Consider the following 24,604-nt stretch of genomic DNA (forward strand, 5'->3'; position numbering starts at 1 on the left):
TTTCAATTGGGCATAGCTTTGATGACTTGTGAGTCCGTAACATTCCCCAGTAACACTACCAGTGAAAGAAGACTTACAGTTTCTGGTAAATCTTTACATTGTTGGGAGGCGAAGGTTAGATTAAAGGCAGGTTGAAAAAAATCTGTAAACTGACCAGAATTCCATATTTTGACCTTTCAGTTACGAGGCCCTCACTTTACAGAAATCCATATTGCGACCTCTCAGTTTCCAGACCCTCACTTTAGTGCTACATAACCAAGCCCGACATTAATATCAATAGAAAGCTCGTGTTGCTCTCTGTGATTAATGGTTCCATTACATTTTAATTTATTGCACTGTACTGACAATAATAAACCTCATAAATACTGTTCATAAGTTTTGGACTATTTTCACAACGAAACAGGAAAATCTGTGGATATAATTATTCTCATTCTGGATTAACAGTGCAAATAAGGAAAATATAAAACTGAGAAGTTGGTAAGCGTGGAAGACCAGTGAGGATTTCATGGGTGCTGACAGTAAGACAGGTTTCTAATGAAACAAACCCAGGGAAACAGGTTCACATAAAAGTAGGTAATTAAAAAATCAAGAAAAAGTTAACTTAATTAAATGAAATCAAGTACAAAATTAAATAGGAGTGTTTATGTGTAAATACTGTAATTAAGGTTTACCATTTCACACCACTCTCCTGTGGTTTGGCAAAACAAGGCAATAATTGCAAGCAGCCACCATAGCTTTACACTATCCAAGCACACCTCCTGGCTTGACACGAGTGTGAAAAGTCACTCAGTGTTACCTACTATTTGCAGAACATTTATACACAGAGCCCTTGATGAAAATAGGACTGCTGGAAAGAAACAGGAGCAGCAAGCTTTGGAAGATTTTGCCCACCCACAGGACATTTTCACACAGATATGTGAAACACAAAATTTGACATTGCCATGACACCCACTACTTATACATTGATATTCGTCTGAAGTGTACAGGTCAATATAATGTCCAGCATATAGGAGGAAACATCATGTGTTAATGAGAATTCATGTTGAACCAAAATGCATGCTTGATAGGATATTGATACAGTGACTGATCATGAAGAGGAGTAAAACCAGGTTCAAGTCTTGAGTCTGGTACAAATTTTGAGCTACAGTCCAGATGGATATCAGTGCAGTTATTACAACAGATAGTAGAGTATCACAGCAACCTTTCATTTCATTCTTCATATACAGAACTGTAAGTTCTGCCACAGGTTTTATTTATTCACTAATCAGTTTTTTGCTTTCCAGACCGTCACAAAATACAACTGACTGTTGCAATTGCAGATAAAATATCACAAACTACAACTCAGGCAGACCCAATCACTCCCCTCCAGTTCCAAAACAACATTTTCTTTTGTCACTAGCTTTTTCACAACTATATCTACAGATGAATGCACAAGAGAACTAGCAGACATTTTGCACAGATATGAAATAAACTTCAAAGAATCACATAAGTAATATCTGAAATTCAAACACATTTAAAACAGAATTCAAAACATGTGGAAACCAAAACTATCTGTGATCAAAATTTGTTTTATTCAGAGACCAGTTTCAATTGTTATGATCAAAATCATATTAATATTAAAACTAATGTGCATATTTATAAGGGCTTTATGATTGAATTAAAAACAGTATAAGTAGTAGCGTTGATTCACATAATCTGAGAGGCATCTTTGCAAGCAGCTCACCTGTCTCCTTAAACTTAATGAAAGATGCACATAAAATATATACCTATGACTGGCATTGTTACATAATATAAAAACATCCTAAATTGTACGAAACACTCATGGCCTGTAATGTAGGGCCATCATAAACACATGATGTTTAAAACTGTACATGAAGCAAAATAAGATGAGTTAAAAATATAATTTAAAAAAAAGTCAGAGCTTAAAAATGGGTCCACAGTAAAATATAAATGCCTATTCACAAATAGGTGTCTGCGACATATATAGTTCATAATGAAGTTAATTGAAAGCAGCATACTGAAACATGAAAAAAAGCCGCAGGGACAATGGGCTCGTGAAACAGAGCCAAGAAAGTGTATGCTGTGCAGGGCCAGGGCCAGAAAACAGACAGACACTGTCAGAACATCATGACATGTAAGAACTGCAACAGCCTGTCATACAGCAAAAAATGGGTGTTTGGTGTAAATTAATTTTGTTTATTCAGAAATATAGTGGGGTGGCGTTTCTCAGAGCTGCCATTTGTAACTATAATTTGCTATTTTACTGTGGGCCTATTTCAAGCACTGGGTCTTTTTTTTTTTAATTACATTTTTAGCTCATCCTATTTTGCATCATGTGTAATTTTAAACATCATATCTCTGACTTTGTAATATGTTGCTGTAAATAGTTCTCCAGTCAGAAACATCAAAGGGCCTAGCCCCTTGGGTGTTTGCACTGCAGCTGTGAGCAAGATAAGTTAACCATAGCCTGATATCACAGCCATGGGTGTTTATTACAATTTTATCATGTTTTCATATTATGTGACAATGTCAATCACAGCTATAAACTTTATCTGCCTCTTTTATTATGTTTAAGGTGACAAGTATGTTGTTTAAGATGCATGTCAGCTAATGTGAATCAAAGCTACTACCTATACTGTTGCTAACTTATCATAATGCTCTTACTCATAAATATACACACTCTTTTTTAGATCAATCTGGTGATGATTATAATCAATGAAACTGGTCACTAAATAAAACAGATCTGTGATCATAGGTTATTTTGGTTTTCACATATTCTCAAACAATGGACCGCTGTTACCTTTCAGGTGACTATATCACCCCCTAGGGAAACAGAATTATGTACAACAACATAACATTCTCTATGGACAGTATGACAGCCTGACTATGAGTTCTCCTCTTAAGCCTCTTATTACAGAAAATCATCACGGGCAATTCTGAGCAATTATTTTTATATAAGGATTCCCTCAGTTACAAAATTAAGTACTTCATCAGATGCATGGGAATGTGCAGTGTATTTGAGCCAATAAAGTTCAACATTTAAATGCTTTATCGAACACTGTAGCTTCCAATAATAAAAATAAATTCACAATGGAGCTGAAAGGATCTACCGTAAATTTTGTGGGTGTGTGTAGATTGGTGTCCAAAATTAAAGCAACAAACTGCTATTTCCCCATCTAACAGATGTCTGTATTCCGGTCAACACACAACCACACCAACAACGACATCAGGGCATCCGCCAAATAAACTAGTGTTTGCCGGATAGTTCCACATACACAATCACTGTGTAGACTGTGGTGTCACCGCCAGACACCACACTTGATAGGTGGTAGCCTTTAAATCGGTCGCGGTCTGGTAGTACACGTCGGATCCGCGTGTCGACACTATCAGTGATTGCGTACTGAGTGCTGCCACACGGCAGGTCTAGAGAGACTTCCTAGCACTCGCCCCAGTTGTACAACTGACTCTGCTAGCGATGGTTCACTGACAAAATACACTCTCATTTGCCGAGACGATAGTTAGCATAGCCTTCAGCTACGTCATTTGCTACAACCTAGCAATGCGCCATTATCAGTTACTATTGATACTGTGAATCATGTAATGTCAAGAGCTACGTTCGTCATTAATGGATTAAAGTTAAGTATTCCACCAGATAAGTCAGTTTCTCTCAATTCTGATTCCCTTGTCATGTTCCAGACCTCACGCCAGCATGCGTGAGCTAAAACGCGTGCATTTCGGCCTCCTTTAGTAACACGGTGTTGGCTCTCCTGCCAACCACAACATTGGTGACGAGGCAAAACCGGGTTCTTATCGATATTGCCCTGATTTACTTGTGTAATGGCCTCGCCACAATCTCCAGATGTACTGTCCTAATTTTATCACTTACAGAGTCAGCAGACGCAGGCCTTACTGGATGCCCTCGGACAGCTCGTCCAGGGTCAACATGCGATGCAAACCGATGCGGCAGCAGCCGCTTCATCGCTAACGCAGCCACAACACGCTGTTGCACCAACTTTTCGGCCTTTTGATACTGCACTGGATAGCTTGACGGAGTGGTCATGCCAATTTGGATTCCATCTCGCCGCCTACAGAATTCAAGGTAACGAGCAGCAGCCTTTTCTCCTTTCTTCAGTAGGGGTGACCACGTACCGTGTGATAGTCAAATTATTTCCCCGACGCGACGTAGCAACTCTGTCCTATGAAGAAATTTTGTCTGCATTAGATGCATGTTTCAAAGAATCAGTCAATGTCGTTGCCAAATGGTATACCTTCTTTCGTACAAAACGTACGGCAGGTCAGACTAATCAGGAGTGGGTTGCAAACTTGCAAGGCCTTACTAGGGATTGTGCTTTTGAGTGTCAATGTGGACTCCCTTATTCAGATACTATGGTACGTGATGCAATTGCACAGAACGTTTCTGATGTTCGTATAAGGGAACAGATTTTGAAACTAGTAAATCCCTCCCTTCAACAAGTGATGGACATATTGGATCGGCAGGACACACTTGACTTTGCTCAGGAATCATTTGAAACTTCGCCAGCAGTGTGTCAGGTTCACCACCCCGCCGGGTGAGCTGCACGGAGCAGTTAACAGCCCTCGCGCCCGGCCGCGCAGCTGGCGCCATGCTCTCAGTCACGTGTGTCGCGCTGTCACGCAAATGCAGTGATCAAATCATGCCCGCAGTGTGCTACTGAACATTCGCGTGAGAATTGCCCGTCACGCCGAGCTCAGATCGGAAGCTCAAAACCGTTCCAGGCCCTTTGCTTTGCGCCGGAATCAGAATCGAACCAAGGATACTCCGGCTTGCGAAACTTCGCCCATGGAAATTCATGTAGTTCATTCCACTCCGCCCAGTGCCACTCTCTCTAACAGTGACTGTGTTCGTCCCAAAAATAGTGTCCGTCGACATCGCCGGAACTCCCATCAAATCGCAAGTGATTATGTACCAGTGTCAGTTCACATTGCACGAGACAGTCGCTCTTGTCATCAGCAGGACAATAAACTTTTTGTAGACTTGGACATTAACGGCAAAGTTATAGCATTCCAGCTCGATACCGGAGCTGCAGTTTCACTGATCAATCAAGACACTTACAAACTGCTGGGCACACCTCCGTTGCGTGCCGCAAATAAGTTAACAACCTATTCAGGACAAGAGATCCCTGTGTTACGACAGTGCAGCCTTCTTGCAACATACAAAGGATAAACAAAACTTGTGTCATTTTACGTCCTTCGTTCTTCTTCTGCAGTGAACTTGTATGGTTTTGATTTATTTCAGTTGTTTAACTTGTCTATAGTAAATCAGGTCCTATCAGTGAACCATACGGTGCCTTCAGACAGTGTTTCTCGTCTACGTGAAGAATATGCAGACACTTTTGCACCGGGCCTCGGTTTGCGCTAAGAACTATAAAGCACATTTGGAACTGAGAGTAAACGCGCAACTGAAATTTTTCAGAGCGGGCAATGTTCCCCACGCATTGCGTGATGAGGTCGCAAAAGCATTACACGATTTGGAATCACAAGGTGTAATTGAACGTGTGCAGGCTTCTCTCTGGGCATCAACCTTAGTAATTATGCCAAAACCTTCCAGCAAATTGAGACTTTGTGTGGACTTCAAGGCAACAGTGAATTCACAACTAGTGATTGCAACTTTTCCTTTACCCCGCCCGGAAGATCTTTTTGACAAACTGTGCCTGGGTAGATATTTTTCGAAGTTGGACCTAGCAGATGCATACTTGCAAATACCGGTGGACGAAGAATACCAGCGCGTTTTGGTGGTTAACACACATCTTGGGTTGTATCAATTCAAACGACTGCCATTCGGGTGTGCATCCGCCCCTGCATTGTTTCAGCAGTATCTACAAACCGTTTGTGCGTCGGTCCCTACTGCAGCAAATTATCTGGACGATATTGTGATCTCCGGAAAGACGGAAGAAGAACATTTGGCCAATCTCAGAACATTATTTCAGGTCTTGCGACAAAATGGTCTTCGCTTGCGGAAGGACAAATGTGTGTTTTTTGCTCGGGACTTGCCTTACTTGGGACATGTACTCAATGCCCAAGGCATACATCCCAGTCCAACGCACCTTCGTGCCATATAAGACTTGCCTTCGCTGCAGCATTTGAAGCAGCTACAGAGTGTGCTGGGAAAAATTACATATTATAACCGCTATGTTCCACATGCCCATTCCATTACAGCTTCGCTTCATCGCTTATGCCGTAAGGGTGTTCTGTTCGTCTGGACGACGGATTGCGAACGCGCCTTTCGCCAGTTGAAATCGGAGTTGCTTTCCAATACTTGCCTTACGTCATTCGATCCCCAGAAGCCCCTCTTGTTGATGGTGGATGCATCGGATTTCGTGATCGGTGCTGTGCTTGCGCCCAAAGATGGATCGCACGATCGTCCTATTGCCTTTGCGTCCAAATTGCTCTCGTCTGCTAAAAAAAATTATTGACAGATCAAGAAAGAAGCATTGGCTCTCGTATTTGGTGTTACAAAGTTTCATTATTTCTTGTATGGTCGTCACTTTACCATAATCACAGACCACAAATCTTTGACATCGCTTTCTCATCCGACCAAGCCTGTACCTCCACATACAGCGCAGAAATTCATTCACTGGTCTATTTTCCTCTTGCAGTACCACTACGATATCTTGTATCGGTCCACTGCTAAGCACGGAAACGGCGATGCATTGTCCCGCTTGCCTGTTGCTGAGGATAGGGCATTCGATTCCTCCGAACTTGCTTGCATGTTCATTGATGTGGAAACCGATGACGTGGTCGAATCGTTTCCGATTGATTTTCATCGTGTAGCTACAGCCACAGCTGCCGACCCTGTCCTTGCTCCCGTTCTGCGTTTTGTTGCTACGCAATGACCCTTATCAAAGACACGGATCAGGGACCCATTGATTCGCCGATTTTTTGCCCACAAGAAGAGACTTTTTGAACAACATGGTGTTTTGCTGTTGCGTTCTGATAATGATCAGTCCAGGGTCGTGGTACCACATTCGTTATAGTCCTCTGTCTTACAGCTTCTCCACCAAGGACATTGGGGTATAGTGAGAACGAAACAACTTGCTCATCATCACTGTACTTGGTTCGGAATTGATGCTGCGATTACGAATATGTGCTCTTCTTGCATGGTGTGTGCCGAACACCAATCAGCACCACCGCAGAAATTCTTTCGATGGCCAAAAGCCACTTCCCCTTGGCAATGCTTACATATTGATTTTGCTGGTCCATTCTGGAATGCTCGATGGTTGGTTGTGGTAGATTCATTCAGTAATTTTCCTTTTGTTGTCCGGATTTCTTCCATGACGTCATCTGCCACCATCCAAGCGTTATCCGCTATCTTTTGCATTGAAGGTCTTCCACAGACTATTGTTTCCGACGATGGCCCACAATACATGTCTGCAGAATTTCAGTCATTCTGCAAGGCCAATGGTATTGAACATCTGATGTCGGCGCCGTTTTCGCCACAGTCAAATGGCGCCGCTGAATGATTGGTCAGGACTTTCAAGTCACAGATGTTGAAGATCAAAGAGTCACATTCTCGGGAGGACACGTTATTGCTCTTTTTGTCGTATTGCTCTCAGCCCCGAGATGGTCGCTCACTGGCTGAGTTGCTCCACAGTTGTCATCATCGAACCTTGATGTCCTTGCTACATCCACCGCATCAGGTTCCTGTGCAGCGGCAGACACTTGCTTTTGCTGCAGGCGACGTTGTCTACTATCACCATTATCAAGGTTCACAGCGTTGGTTCGAAGGGCGCATTCTTCGCTGCCTCGGCAGTGCTATGTATCTGGTTTCGGGGGCCTCTGGTGAGGTGCATCGGCATCTCAATCAGCTGCGACTCTGTTGTCCCACAGGCTCTGCCGCTCGCCGTCTGCTTTCAGTGACGGTGCCATCCGGTCAGCGCCCTTGGGACCCATCTTCTGGCTCGCCTCAGCCCCAGATGTTACCGAGGCTGCCTTCCATTTTGCCCCATGGCGATGCGCCGCCGCCGCTTGTTCTCCCGGCGGCGATGCCCGCTGTGGACGCATCTCTGCAGCCGCCGGGCGCCTCCCTGGGTCACGCGCCGCTGATCGCTTCCCATGACCAGTTGTCCTCCGACATGGAACTCTTTCCCGCTCTGGACCATATGTCGTCTTCGCCCGTCCGGTGCCCCGGCCCGATGGAGGTAGACCCTTCGGCCCCTCCTGTCTCTCTACAGGCTCATACACCGCATGTTGGCGTGCACCCTGGAGCAGGTTTTCAGCCGTTTCCTAGCTCCCTGCGGTCCGAATGGCAGGGTGCGGGTGGCACAGCCTCGCCTGTTGTTAGGCTCCCAACCTTGTTGCATACGTCAACATGGGGACCTCCCCACGGCGGGCAGAAGCCTTATGCCACAACCATACACCGATTTGCGGGGGAGAAATGTGGTGTCACCGCCAGACACCGCACTTGCTAAGTGGTAGCCTTTAAATCGGCTGCAGTCCAGTAGTATACGTTGGACCCATGTGTCGCCACTATCAGTGATTGCGGACTGAGCGCCCCCAGATGGCAGGTCTAGAGAGACTTCCTAGCACTCGCCCCAGTTGTACAACCGACTTTGCTAGCGATGGTTCACTGACAAATACGCTCTCATTTGCCGAGACGATAGTTAGCATAGCCTTCAGCTACGTCATTTGCTACGGCCTAGCAAGGTGCCATTATCAGTTACTATTGATACTGTGAATCATGTAATGTCAAGAGCGACATTCGTCATTAATGGATTAAACTTAAGTATTCCACCAGATACGTCCATTTTTCTCAATTCTAATTCCCTTGTCGTGTTCCAGACCTCACGCCAGCCTGCGTGAGCTAAAACGCGTGCAATTCAGCCTCCTTTAGTAACACGGTGTTGGCCTCAAGAGACTTAAACCCTGATTTTTCCCATCTGGTGTGATATGACCTTGCCGTGATGGGCTTACGTAACTAACATCATCACACCTGTACACCCATGCACATTGAGTAGTACAGTTTGTTTAACATCAAACATACACAATGAGCATTGTTGTATGATTCATTTTTCATTCGTAGTTGACCACTATTAAATTATGACGCTTACAGTGCCATCTATTGCTACATTTTGTAATTATTATTTTTGTTCTGCCACACGTTTTCCCCCTTCTCCGATGATATTCTGTTGCAATTTGACGTCATTCAGACCAATGGTGTTATTTCTACAGTGGTTTGAAAGTTTATCTTTGATTATAATCATCCTGTATATACTCATGAGCAATTGAAATACAAGCACATACCTAGCAGTATGGAGCATCCACTTTCACTCTGATGTTTGTGTCAATAGTACTGGGGAGAAATCCTCATCAATAATCCTTAAACTGCCACCAGCACCTCGGGCAGATTGTGAATCGTTCTGTTGCTTCTCAGATGTGGCCACAGTTTATAGAGACCGAGAAAGTATCCTGAAGACCAGGCCAGAGCCAAACACGTGTGACATCATCAGAAAGAGAGAGTACCATTATTTGGCTGTAAGGGCAAAAGGTACCACCTTAGTACTTCATGGTAACTGGCATCTGATCCTGCAGCATTCACTGGACATGTTGTATCCAGGCAAACGGTGTACAGAAGACTTCAAGAGAGTGGCCTTTATTGCTGGAGACTTACTGTATTTGTACCTTTGACGCGTCTTGACAGAAGGGAATGTCAAGAATTGAGTCATGACCATGCTACTTGAACAGTCAAATGGTGAGCCACGGTTCTTTTCAAAGATGAGTCCTGATTTGGACTAGAGACTGATTGTTAACGAATTTGCATCTGAAGGGAATGTGAAACATGATTTCAGGAGCCAAACATTGTGTAAAAAGACTGATATCATGATGGATCCCTAATGATGTGAGCAAGGATTACACTGGCCACTCTAACAGCTCTTCGTGAAACTGTATAGGTGGATCGGTAAGGTTGAATCCCATAGAGCATGTCTGGGATGCACTAGGGAGAGGGGTTGCATCATGCACCAACCACTGTCCAAGACTTGCAAGCAGCTCTGCAGGAAGAATAGGTGTTATTGCCTCAACGTGTGACTGATGACATCATTCACAGCATTCCCTGATGTTGTCAGGTCTCTATTGCTGCCAGAGGTGGCCACACCAGATATTGAGCACATTACCCAGTTGAAAAAAAATGAAGAACATTTTAGTCTACCATTATGCAGGTTCCAGAATGAGATTTTCACTCTGCAGCAGGGTGTGCGCTAATATGAAACTTCCTGGCAGATTAAAACTGTGTGCCCGACTGGGACTCAAAGTCGGGGCCTTTGCATTTCGCGGGCAAGTGCTCTACCATCTGAGCTACCGAAGCACGTGCTTCGGTAGCTCAGATGGTAGAGCACTTGCACACAAAAGCACGTGCTTTGGTAGCTCAGATGGTAGAGCACTTGCCCACGAAAGGCAAAGGTCCCGAGTTCGAGTCTCGGTCGAGCACACAGTTTTAATCTGCCAGGAAGTTTCATTATGAAGGTTGCAGCTTCTTATGTTCCTTAGTTTTTACATTATTTCTACTATACTATCACCTGTTTATACTGTTTTGTTGCAAAACAAATGCAACCTTGCAAAATTTTGGTTTGCTGTTTTAACTTTGGACACCAGTGTATATACAGTAACAAGGAAGAATACTGGTTTGGCATTCACAGGAAAATGAAAGCTTCTAACACTGGAAGCTAAAAGCACCTGTTATGTGATAAACATAAAGCTGTTTACTCCATGGTACATTTCCTCATACACCTTTCATTATCCCAATCACCTTTCAAACAGAATGACAGGTATTCAACTGCATTACATCCAGCAATGGCTATCACTCCTACCTGATGGATATATTCTACAAAACAATAAAAAGGTGCAAAACTATACCCCTCCTGAATGCGGCCCAATACAAACAACTCATTAACAACATAAAATGGTGCACTATCACATATGTTGTCAATATTTCAGAGACTCTTGTGAGAAAGTTAAGATCTCAAAACTAAGGACCTGACTTTATAATTACAACACTGTAGCTACACTACTCATGAAATCTTCTCGGGCCTTCATGTGAGCGAATTCATTTAAAACTCTCATCATCTTCACCACAAGACGATGAGAGTGACACTTATAAAAATGTCGCAGAATTTCGATGCAGCCAAGCGGATGGAGGCCCGAGAAGATTTCATCACAGTTAATGCTAGGAAAGTCGCATTCATAGCTACACTATTATTCTGCAGTAAAGATGCAATTGACTTCATAGCACAAAATGGAGTGTACGGTTTCATTTGCACACACTATGAAAAATTACAATCAGGCAGAGCAATGAAAATTAGGTTGTCTGAACAACAGAGAAGCTGGAGACTAGAAGGCATCAATTCTATGTTTTCTGAGCACAGTCTAATATAAAACCATTCTTTGTACAGCTAAGATTAGTATGATAGTGACACTACTGGAAATATTAAAAATCAATAAAAACAGGGCACTGACTGTTAGCTTAGTTTTAAGCAAACAAACATAGTTTCCTTTTCTCTGCAGTTAAATTAAATTCTATTTATGTGTATATATGAGAAAACTATATAACAAAAAAAATCTTTTTGCTCAAAATACATATATATGATTAAACTCAAAATTTTAAATGTTATTACTTCTATATCACCAAATATTTCTGTCTTTCTCACACGTATTAAACTTAACCTGTGATTGGGGCAGTCAGCTGATGCCTGCTGACGGTGTCAGGAGCAGAACCTAGCTAGAGAATAAATGGAATTGTCACAAAACATATACTGTTCTCTCATTCCAGTGTACTATTTTATATAGTACAGGGTGATTATAATTAAACTTTCAAAACACTGTAAAGTAACACCACTGGTCAGAATGACGTCAAATTGTAACAGAATATTATCGGAGAAAGGGGAAAACGCAATGGCAGAAGAAAAAAAAAAAATAGTTTGAAAATTGATCAATACATGGCGCTGTATCTGTCAGAATACATAAATGAAAAGATCTGTTATGTGCACGACCCACTGAAGTTGGTATAAACACGCCGAGTACACAGCTTGTCCTCCTTTTACATCTGCAACGTTCGCCATGACTGTCTCAATGCAGGATCCCACTCTGCTTGTAATGCTGTATTACAAGAATGATGACTGTGCACAAGTTGCTCTGCAGAAGTTCCAGACACTGAGGAGTTTGAAAAAATGGGTTGATCCAATGACTTTCGTGGGTCTGGAGAAAATGATTCAGAAATTCGAAAAGACAGTTCTTTTTGTGTGCAATCTGGTAGAGGAAAGATACGAATTGATTCAATGTCATTGGAAGCAGTGGCCACAGGAATGCAGGAGGAGAAGAGTGGTGGTGTGCAAACATGTAGTGCACAGAGAATTGCCCATACATTAGGCATATCTGTGAGCACGGTGCATAAAATCCTACAAAAGATCCTTCTTTGCGATCCATTCAAAATTACCCATGTGCACGAGGTGCTTCCTGTTGACCTGCCAGCAAGAGAACCTTTGCTTTAGAATTTCTTGCTCGCACGGAAGTGAACAATGATTGGCTGTGGAAGATTTTGTGGACAGACAAAGTTCATTTCCATCCGACAGGATATGTCAATACACAGAACAGTCGAATATAGGCAACGGAAAATTTTTGTTCATTTTGAGATCCAGAGTCCTAAAGTTAAATGAACGCTGAAAAATCTGCAGCTGAGATACCAGAAATATTCAAGCATATGGCTCCTTGCTAGAGATGAACCTTTCTTTCTGTTTGTTTGGATCATTAATGTCAGAAGCATTGTAGACAGAAAAATTGAGGTAATCGACTTGTACCACTATTGAAATAAGCGGATTTGATTTTGACTGATACTTTTTATGCAGGTTCTCCCCCCCCCCTCAGGACAGTTACAAACTAATGTGAGTGATGCTTTTTATGCAGTTTTTGGCCTCAAGAGACTTAAACTCCGATTTTTCCCATCTGGTGCGATATGACCTTGCCGTGATGGGCTTACGTAACTAACAGTATCACACCTGTACACCCATGCACACTGAGTAGTACAGTTTGTTTAACATCAAACATACACAATGAGCATTGTTGTATGATTCATTTTTCATTCGTAGTTAACCACTATTAAATTATGACGCTTACAGTGCCATCTATTGCTACATTTTTAATTATTTATTTTTCTTCTGCCATACGTTTTCCTCCTTCTCCGGTGATATTCTGTTGCAATTTGACGTCATTCAGACCAATGGTGTTATTTCTACAGTGGTTTGAAAGTTTATCTTTGATTATAATCATCCTGTATATACTCATGAGCAATTGAAATACAAGCACATACCTAGCAGTATGGAGCATCCACTTTCACTCTGATGTTTGTGTCAATAGTACTGGGGAGAAATCCTCATCAATAATCCCTAAACTGCCACCAGCACCTCGGGCAGATTGGTCTCGTCTAATGTAATTAACTATCTACACAGAACTGCCTAAATGAAAGGATTGATAGGCAAATAGAGTCCAAGAAATGAGTGCAGTTGACACGTCAGCACAGAGGTGCAGCTTACTGATTATAGGTAGATGCAAACAGCATTACTGCTGCACATTTAAATGAAAATGAAGTCTAATGTAAGTCATTCATGAACAGTTGACAGAATACTGAATCCATCAACTCCTGTTGCAAGCAAATATCATGACAGAATCTGTCCAAATTAGTGCTGACTGTGTGGTTATGCATGCATCAATGTGTGGCATTGTATGACGTTATATAAAGATCAGAATGTTGGTTTCAGAGAAGACAGAATGATAATTGTTAGGATAATAACCAAAGGCTGAAAATCATTGTAAATAATGAATTCAGGAGGTGCGTCACAATAAAATGAAAGAGATAATCAAATTAAAAATAAGTTAAAAGATGACATTTAATGCAAATATCAGTTGTTTTAGGACATACAAAAAGTCATATTTCACATGTATTTTCATGTTTTTATATGTCTAATATCAGAAAGTTTGTGCGTTTTCCAGGAAATGTTCTTTTTCATAATTTCTGTATATAAAATATATCATACAGCGGGTGAATATTCTTTCAAATCAATTGTTCTGTGTTTTATTTGGCACAATGAGTTGGCAATCAGGTTGATACTGACTCATGTACATTCTTAAATGAATATTTTTATATACAGAATGTGACGAAAAGATATCAACAAACTTCAAATGGTTATAGTGTACATCTTGAAGAATAAATTGAGGAAATGTCACCTGATGATGATAGAGTGTCTCAGAGTTTTGGGAACCAATGCCTGCCACTTGGCCACACCTTTGGAAGCAAATGTTAGTCTGTATGCTGATGAACTACTAGTGGAACATCTCAGAGTGGGCTCGGCAGCATTTAGGTCATGAGATGCTATCAAACTTGTCCATGACTGTCACAATAATAACTGAGGTTCACTGATGTACAAGCTCACATTGCAATTGAAAGGATGGCATGGTGGCAGGCATTATTTCCTATAATTTTGATGTGCTGCAGTGTCATTGGATGATGTAGAAATGAACTTTGTGATTTGAATCATAACTCAACCACCAGAGTACGATATGATATGCATATGTTAACACCTTATAAATAAGCATGCAGAGAGAGAGAGAGAGAGAGAGAGAGAGAGAGAGAGAGAGAGAGAGAGAGATATTTTGCTTTTAAGTTTCCCTAGGACCAGTGCCAACTCATATGGCTGTAGACACTATACTATTGTATAACGAATCCTACACTAAAAAACAACTTACAAAACTATACAAAAAAATTTCAGGTAGCTATAGCATGAGTACGCACCAGGTGTACATGCACAGTGATACTCTCTTTTGTTCCTGGCATAGCAGGTGCCACCATTATAACAAACAGTCAATTTGCAGATGTCATAATCTTCACAGTTGTAGCCACTATATCCTTCTGGACATCTGCATGTATAACCATTCGGCTGTTCAATACATGTGCCTCCATTCTGACAAGTACCTGGCCAGCAAGTGTCGATGACTGTCTGGCAAGACTGACCTACAAGGTGACAAATATTCATTAACCAACATTTCAATAATGGTACAAGTGTCCAAAATTTCAATCATAAACTAAAATATTATAAAAATTCTGAACTCCTGGCAGGAGCTCCACATAGTTATTGTAATAAAACTAGCAAGGAACATCAGTCATCATAATTGCTTATATGTTTGTATGAAATTGCATGGAAGAATCAGTGTGGAAGAAAGTGGGATACTTAAAACACTGAAGAATGATGAGGTTCACTAAAGATGTGGATAGTGTGATAAGGAATGCCACAGTAGGCACATGAGTTGAAGATGATTGGATACCTCTAATTACAGCAATCACAAATGCTGGAAAGACAAGGTACAAGGAAGGTAACTGGGAAGAAACTTTTAGTAACAGATTAAATATTTTAACTGACTGATGAAAGAAGTAAGTACAAAAATTTTCAGTGAAAGAAAGGAGTTCAGCAATATAACACACTCAGGAATGAAATAAACAGGAAGTGTAGCAAAGCTACGGTGAAATGACTGCAGCAAAAAAATCAGCAGAAGGAATGACTCAGAACATAAAAAAATCAAAACAACCTTTAGCGAAATTAAAAGCAAGGGCGGTAACATTAAGAGTGCAATGAGAATTCCACTGTTAAATGCAGAAGAGAAAGCACGCGGGTGGAAAGAGTACACTAATTGCCTCCATGAGGATGAAGACTTGTCTGATGACATGATAGAAGCAACTGGGGTCACTACAGAAGACATAAGGGATCCAGTATTACTGTCAGAATGTAAAACAGCTCTGGAAGACATGAGACAAAATAAGGAAGAGGAGACAGATAACATTCCATCATAATTTCTAAACTCACTGGGAGAAGTGACAGCCAAACGACTATTCAAGTTGATGTGAAGAACCTATGAGACTGGTGACAAAGCAACCATACTTTCAGAGAAATAGCATCCATTCAGTTCTGAAGATAGCAAGAGCAGATAAGTGAGAAAGTGCGATAGCTATCGCACAATCAGCTTAGCAGCTCGTTCATCCAATTTGTTGATAAGAATAATATATGGAAGAACAGAAAAGAATACTGGGGAACCATTTGATGACAATCAGTTTGGTTTCCAGAAAGTGAAAGGCACCAGAGAGGCAGTCCTGATATTGTGTTTGATAATAACAGCTAGACTGAAGAAAAATTACAATACATTCATAGGATTTGTCAAAAATCACAATACATTCATAGGATTTGTCAAACTGGAAAAAATGGTTCGACAATGGAAAATGGTGCAAGACATTTGAAATTATAAGAAAGATAGTAATACGCTGTAGGGAATGAAAATTAATATACAATATGAACAATAAGATTGGAAGACCAACAACAAAGTGCTCAGATTAGAAAGGGGGTAAGACAGGGATGCACTCTTTCATCCATACTGTTCAATCTATACAATACAGGGATGCAGTCTTTCATCCGTACTGTTCAATCTATACCACTGAAAGGAAGGATCAAGAGCAGGATTAAAACTCAATGTGAAAGGATATCAATGATAAGATTTACTGATGGCACTACCATTCTGAGTGAAAGTGAAGAAGAATTAAATGATCTGTTAAATACAATGAACAGTCTTTTAAATACAGAATATGGACAGAGGGCAAACAGAAAAAAAATGAGAAGTAGCAGAAATGAGAATACCAAGAAACTTAACATCAAAATTGGTGATCACAAAGTGGACCAAGTTAAGGAATTCTGCCAACTTGAAAGCACAATAGCCCATGATGGACACAGTAAGGAAGAGATAACAAGCAGGCTAGTACAAGCAAAGAGAGGGCATTCCTGCCTAGGCCTTAATTTGAGGAAGAAATTTCTGAGAACTTACATCTTAAGCACAGCAGTATTAAAGTATAAGTATATAACGACCACAAATTATAGCTTTCCATACCAAATATAAAAAACAACTGGGACACAAGAGGATCGAAGCATTTGACATGTTGTACTGCAGAAGAATGCTGATAATTTCGTGGACTAATAAGATAAGGAATGAGGAGGTTCTCCTCAGAATCAGCAAAAAAATGAGCAAATGATAAACACTGACAAAAAGAAGGGACAAGACAACATCACATGTGTTCAGGCATCAGGGATTAACCTCCATGGTACTAGAGGAAGCTGCTGTGGATAAAAACTGTAGAGGAAAACAGAAATAGGAGTACATCCAACAAATAAATGAGGATGTAGGGAGCAAGTGCTGTTCTGTGATGAAGAGACTGGCACAGTAGAGGAATTTGTTGTTGGGCGCCACAAACCAATCAGAAGACTGCAACCCTTCGGGTCTCTGAACATCTAGTATTAAAAAATTAAAAAAAAAATAAAAAAATGAAAAGAAATCAGAGAGATATATGTATAAGAATAGGGCTGACAATTGACATTGTATAAAAACTAGGACAAACATTACTCAATTAAATATTTTGCCTACTGGAAGATCAACAATTTCATAATTTAATGTACACATCTATCACAAAGAGCGAAAAACAGAAAGGGGAGGGGGGGGGGGGGGCGAGGAAGGAGACTAAAACCTAAAACACTATTTTCACATTTAGTTAGGAGATCAAAACTAACTAAAATAGTCACAAAAACAGCAAACAAAAACTTCATAGCAAGAATGTTGCTCTAAATACCATATTTGTAGTTAACACAAGAGAATAATGCTGAATTATCTTTCTACACAGAGACGAAAAGAAACTCTGACATGTAAACAAGCAGAAGAGAAGCCCCTCTTTCACCGATTCGACTAAAGAAAAAGGGTTGTACCTATATAACTACCACGAATTATAGTTTTCCATGCTGAATATAAAATTAAAAAAAAATGCATCCACATATACTCATACGACAGAACGGCCACAAGCCACAAAGAATTAATGCATTACATTACAAACACCTGTAAGAACAGATTTAGCAATGGTAATGTCATGAATCTTAATAAAAACAGACTCTGCATTTCCACAAGGCTTGCTGCTTAAAGGAAGACAAAGTTTACTTAACATGTACATTCTACTTAAGAAAAAACAGCACAAAAGGTTTAGTCTCCACATATATAATGGAATTATCAGAAAAAACTTGCATTATGATAAACAATAATGATATCAAAATGACTGTGACTATAAAAAATCTTATTACATAACAATTAAATAAAGCCATAAGAATTCTAAATCAAAGGGGGGACAAAAAACAGCGAAAAGTGGATATAGCAGGAGACCACAAAACTGAGTGCAAGTCCAGGGGACAGGAAGGAGAAGGGGAAAGCAGGGGAGGGGAGGGCATAGAAAGGAAGGGAGGGGAGGGCAGGGCATGGAAAGGAAGGGAGGGGAGGGCAGGGCATGGAAAGGAAGGGAGGGGAGGGCAGGGCATGGAAAGGAAGGGAGGGGAGGGCAGGGGGTAGGGGAGAGAGGGTAGGGGACAGAATAGGAGGCCTGAGGTGTTATTTGATACATATCTCCAGCACAGCTAGTTATGTATTTAGCTTTTTCTGAGCTTTCCTATAAGTATATTTCTTACATTTCGTTGGTGGTTTTCTATTTAAGAGCTTTGATATCAAGTTTTGTAAGTGTAAATTCAGGCAGGCTGTAACACAGTTTTCATTTTTTTCTGAACAGGCATAGCTACATAGTTTATTAAGGTATCAGTGTCAATCGGTAACACATCAGGAGGGTAGAAAGTTGCATATCTAGGTTTCTGTCTGCTTATATAGTTTACTTCTTCAGTTAGTCTTGTTAGCTAGCATGTGAAGCTTTGTGGAGGCTGCATGCAGACAAAGGAACGGCTGGCCACAGTTCACAAACAGCGAACAGGCTTTTGGCTGTGGTCAGTCACCTTCAAGCTACTGCCTCAGGATGTAGCAGTTATGGAGAATCCGGTCTGTTGCATGGGACACCCTTAGTGTCACTTGTTTAACCCACAGGTTCTGCTGCCAAGGTACCTCCTACTGTACCTGATGTAGTGGATCTGCCCTCACTGCAGGAAGAATAGAGTGGTAATAACTATTTACTGTTCATGGCAGAGGGCCAATGTGGAGGCTGGCTGGCCATTTTCAGACCTTGCCTGTTCACCCTGTAAGTGCACAGGTACCTTCAGCAGAATCCAAGCAAGCACAGACGCGTAGGTGGTTTGCTAGTTACCACAATGTTAGGTGCATTATGGAGCCCCTTAGGAAAATAGCATTCAGGGCTAGAAAGAAAGCCAATGTTCACTCTGTACATCTGCCAGAGGGCCTCAGCTGAGATGTGGAAGTGACTTTGCCAGCAGCTATTGAGTGTGCAGGGTACAGTCATCTGCAAGTTGTGGCTCACATCTTTCGCGTGGGTTCTGAGGCAATCCTCGGTTCAAACAGGCATCTGGTAGAGGTGGTGAAGGCTGCTGGTCTCGTGTGCAGGCTGCAAGCAGGACTTATAATTTGTAGGATTGTTCTGAGAGACGAACTGGGTCCTTTGGTTTGGAGCCAAGTGGAGAGACTAACCAAAGACTTCGTTGGTTATGTAAGGCAGCTTTCTATACTTACGTTATTGTGTGAGGATTTGTAGGATTCCCATTGTTAGGTCAGTGGTGCACTACATGAAGGATGCAGCTACTCAGGTACACATGAGAGGTTTCTAGGCTAACGGTAATTTGATGTACTCTGATGAACACTCACTAGTTGATGCATAGAAAGAGAAGTTGGAACGCATTCAGAGCAAGGACACCTCGACTGTCAAAATTGTATCAACAAATTGATGAATTATTTGTAATATGGTTCCCAAATTTACCGCCCTCCAGTAAAGTTCTCGCACTCTAATTATTCTCGGGAGCGAGAGCTGGCTGAAACCCAAAGTGGAAAGCTCTGAGATATTTAGCAAGTCATGGGACATATATCAGAAATACAGATAAGATGCCATAGGAAGGGGAGTGTTCATTGCAGTTAACAAAAATACTCTCTTTACTGAGGTCGAAGATGAGTGTCACTAAAGTTACCTAGTCAATGTATGATGGTTCTAGGTTAAGCCAAGTTAATTGTTGGGTGTTTTTACCAGCCACCTATCTCCGTTGTAACAGTTCTACAGTCATTCAAAGAAAGACTACAGTCAGTGATGCATAAATACCAAGATCATGCAATAGTACATCAGTGTCCAAAATTAAAGCAACAAACCACTATTTCCCCTCCTGTGTCTAAGTTATGATATGATCATACCAACAGTCAACTGATGTCCATACAATCATTTTCTGCACGGAAGATGGCATTCTGGTCAACAGACAACCACACCAACAATGATGTCAGGGCACCTATCGGAAAGGGTAGCATTTGTCGGCTAGTCCCACATCCACAATCGCTGTGTACACAGTTACAGGTAGTGTAGTATGGCACAGAGAAGACACCTAACAGTCTCTCTGCGGTAGAGAACCATAGGAAGAATGGAATCAGGACAGTTGCAAACAGTTGTGGGCCAATGGCTTAATGTGAATCATTCTATTGTTTCTCAGATGTTGCAACAGTTTATAGAGATCGAAACTGTATCCCAAAGACCAGGGCAGGGCTGACCATGTGTGACATCTGAAAGAGAGGGCCGTTATTTGGCTGTAAGGACACAACAGTACCACCTTAGTAGTGCACGGCAATTGCCATCTGATCTCTCTGCATCCACTGGACCTGTCGTGTTGAGGCAAATTGTGTACAGAAGGCTTTAGCAGAGTGGCCTTTATTGTCAGAGACTTGCTGTATGTGTACCACTGATGTGTCTTCACAGAAGGGAACATTTAGGGTGGAGTGGTCAACACGCCACCTGCACAGTTCAGCAGCAGGCCAATATTCTTCTCACAGATGAGTCCTGATTTGGTCTGGAGAGTGATTCTCGATGGGTTCACATCTGGAGGGAACATGGAACACGATTTTTGACCCCAAACTTAAGGAAAGAGACCGATATTGAGGAATGTCCCTAATGGCATGGGCAGGAATTATGTTGACTACTCAGACAGCTCTTCACAAAATTGTACGGGCGAATTGACAAGACTTAACTGCTGTCAGGTATCGTGATGAGATCTTGTGACATAGTATGCAGTTGTTGTTGCGAGGTGCTGTGGGCCCAGACTTTGTATTGATGGACAATAATGCTCGAACTCACAGAGCAGAAAACATTGCACATATGGCGTAGCCTGTTCGCTCTTCTGATTTGAACCCCATAGAGTATGTCTGGGATGCACTATGAAGACAGGCTGCATCACGTCAGTATCCACTAACCATTCCCCAATACTTGTGAGCAGCTCTGGAGGAAGAATTGGCATTAGTGCTTCAACATGAGGTTGATGACAACATACACAGCATGCCCCATTGTTGTCAGGCCTACATTGCTGCCAGAGGTGCTCACACCCTATACTGAGCACATTAATCAGTTGTGTGCAAATCCATTAAGTTGAAAGGAAACAAAGAACATTTGTGTCTGCCATTATGCATGTTGAGTTGTTTATGTTCTGTTTTCTTTACACTGTTTCTACTTTACTATCACCTGTTTATATTGTTTTGTGGCAAATTAAACATAACCTTGCAAAATTTACATTCGTTGCTTTAAACTTGGACACAAATGTAGTTGGAGGCGACTTTAACCTACTGAGTATAGACAGAGATGTCTACAGATTCACTGCAGGGGGTACAGACAGAAAGTTGTGTGAAGTACTTTTGAACACATTTTCTGGATACTGTCTTGAGCAGTTAGTTCAACAGCCCACATGCAATGCAAACAACTTCGATCTTGTAGCTACAAACAGGCTAGACCTTATCAGCAGTGTCAGTATAGAGAATGTGGTTAGTGACCATGATGTCATTATAGCAACTATGGTTACAGAAGTTAATAAATCAGTTAAGAAGCTAGAGAAATGTTTCTGCCAGAAAGATCAGATAAGCAGTTGTTAGTATCTCACTTAGACACTGAACTGACATCACTTAATTCCAGTTAGATGGATGTAGAGGAATTATGGGCAAAGCTGAAACAAATTGTAAATTTTGGACTGGAGAACAATGTGTTTATTAAGTGTATCCAGGATGGGAAATATCTACCATGATTTAACAACAAAATTTGGTGTATTCTGTGGAAAGAGAGGCTGCTGCAATCTGGATTCAAAAAAGAATGAATAAATGACAACAGGCAAAGGTTAGTAGAGATTTGTGCATCTGTGAAAAGATAATATATGCAGCAGAAAGCACACAACTACCACCATCATACCGTCTGACCCGGTAGCTGAGTGTTCAGCATGACAGACTGCAGTCCTATGGACCTGGGTTAGATTCCCGGTTGGGTCGGAGATTTTCTGCACTCAGGGACTGGGTGTTGTGTTGTCTTCATCATCATTTCATCCGCATCCAGCATGCAGGTCGCCCAATGTGGCGTGGAATGTAATAAGACGTGCACCAAAGTGGCCCAACCTGCCCTGTAAGGGGCCTCCCAGCCAATGACGCCAACCGCTCATTTCCGTTTACCATCATACCTTAGCAAAACATATGGCAGAGAGCCCGAGAAAATTCTGGCCCTATGTAAAATCGCTAAGTGGATCAAAGTCTTCCATTCAGTAACTCGCTGCCCAGTCTGGTGTAGCAGTTGAAGATAGTAAAACAAGACCAGAAGTTTCAAATTTTGTATTTAAGAAACTGTTCATGTAGAAGAATCATACAAACATACCATCATCTGACCATCGTGCAGGCAACCTTTTGGATGACATATTAATAAGCAAGTAAGTCACCATGTCTAGATGGAATTCCTATTTGGTTTTACAAAAAGTACTCTATGGTATTGGCTCTTTACCTAACTCACATTTATCATAAATGTCTCACCCAGAGCAAAGTCCCAAATGATTGGAAGAAAGTTTAGGTGACTTCTGTATAAAGTTCAGGTGACTCCTGTATATAAAAAGGCAAAAGAGTGGTCCCAGAAAATTACAGACAAATATCCGTAACATCATTTTGCTGTAGAATCTTTGAACATATTCCCAGTTCAAATATAACAAATTTTCTTGAGACAGAGTAGCTCATGTCCATGAATCAGCATGGTTTTAGAAAGCATCACTCATACAAAACTCAGCTTGGTCTTTTCTCACATGATATACTGTGAACTGTGGATGTAGGGCAACAGGCAGATGCCATATTTCTACATTTCCCGACAGCATCTGGCACAGTGACCCACTGCAGACTGTTAACGAAGGTATGAACATATGGAATAACCTCCCAGGTAACTGAGTTGAAGACTCCTTAAATAATTGTACCCAATATGTTGTCTTGTCCTTGATGGAGAGGGATCATCAGGGACAAGGGTATCGAAACAAGTGCCCTGGAGGAGTTTAATAGAATTGTTATTATTTACTTTATATGGACTTTTGCAATTTCCTGCCTTATGGCTAGGTAACACACCTAGTACTGAAGGCTGAAGTACTGTCGTCTGCAACAATTCTATGCAACATGTCACTCTTATTCCCGCATTAGTTGTCGTATTGTAACAAACTATAATACATGGCAGCTCTACTGTCAATATGTACCAAGGAGGAAATGAGTGCAGTAATTAACTTTTTTCTTGTGGAAGGTGTTAAACCTGCAGAAATTATTCATCAAATGTAAGTGTAGTATGGTAACACCTGTCGTATCATTAAGCAAGATCAACAAATGGGTAGAATGCTTCAAACAGGGAAGAACTTCTCTATTTGATGATGAAAGATTGGGCAGGCCATTGATGTCAACAACTGAGAACAGTTTGGAAGTCATTGAGGGTTGGTGATGGAAAACAGACAAATCACAATGGATGAAATTGCCAATACTTTACAAGTCAGTCATGGTTCCTGTGGTTACACCACAGGATAAATTTTCGGAAAGAGTATGCAACGAGGATACCGAAAGAATTGTCAGCGCACCAGAAGATTTTTGGAAAGAGTATGCAAGGCAGATACTGAAAGAATTGACAGTGCATCATAAGGGAGAAGGGATGGACATCTCTTGTAAACATTTGGCCCGTTATCATCGTGAGGGAGATGGATTTTTACAGCAAATCGTTACTGTATCTGAAACATGGGTGCATCATCACAAAATGGAAAGTACACCCGTGAACTTCATTTGGAAATACCCATCATCACCAGAAGTTAAGAAATTTATATGTCAACCATCAACTGGTAAGATTATGCTAACACTATTCTGGGACTGGAAGATGTGGAAGCCATTCATTTTATATCAAGAAGAGAACCTATGAGCAATAAGAATTATTGTGATGTATTGCAAACTAAACTGAAACCTGCTATTAGATCCAAATGTTGGGAAAAAGTGGAAAAAGGTGTTATCCTGCAGAAAGACAACATTCGGCTACATTCTGCAAAATGGACGGCCGAAACAATAAAGGAGTTGGTATTCAAAAAGCTTGAACACCCGCCTTACAGTCCAGACCTGGCTCCAAGTGATTTACATATGTTTAGACCATTGAAGGAAGTGTTCAGGGGAAGAATATTTGCAACCAATGCAGAAGTCACTGACGTGGTGCAAAACTGGTTACAGGTGCAACAAACAACTTTTTTCCTATGGAATCAAAAAACTTGTGAAACATTGGGGA

General features: G+C 41.3%; 1 protein-coding gene across 1 annotated transcript in view; it reads right to left on the bottom strand.

Annotated features, from left to right (window-relative positions):
• The window catches only part of LOC126297680 (protein crumbs), a 355,128-nt gene that overhangs the window by 144,669 nt on the left and 185,855 nt on the right, over positions 1 to 24,604 (bottom strand). Inside the window, exon 11 of the mRNA XM_049988790.1 lies at positions 14,813 to 15,031. Coding sequence (XP_049844747.1) covers positions 14,813 to 15,031 — 219 coding nt within the window. The remainder of the gene's footprint in view (positions 1 to 14,812; positions 15,032 to 24,604) is intronic.

The sequence above is a fragment of the Schistocerca gregaria genome, chromosome X (assembly GCF_023897955.1).
Source record: "Schistocerca gregaria isolate iqSchGreg1 chromosome X, iqSchGreg1.2, whole genome shotgun sequence".
Taxonomy (NCBI): domain Eukaryota; kingdom Metazoa; phylum Arthropoda; class Insecta; order Orthoptera; family Acrididae; genus Schistocerca; species Schistocerca gregaria.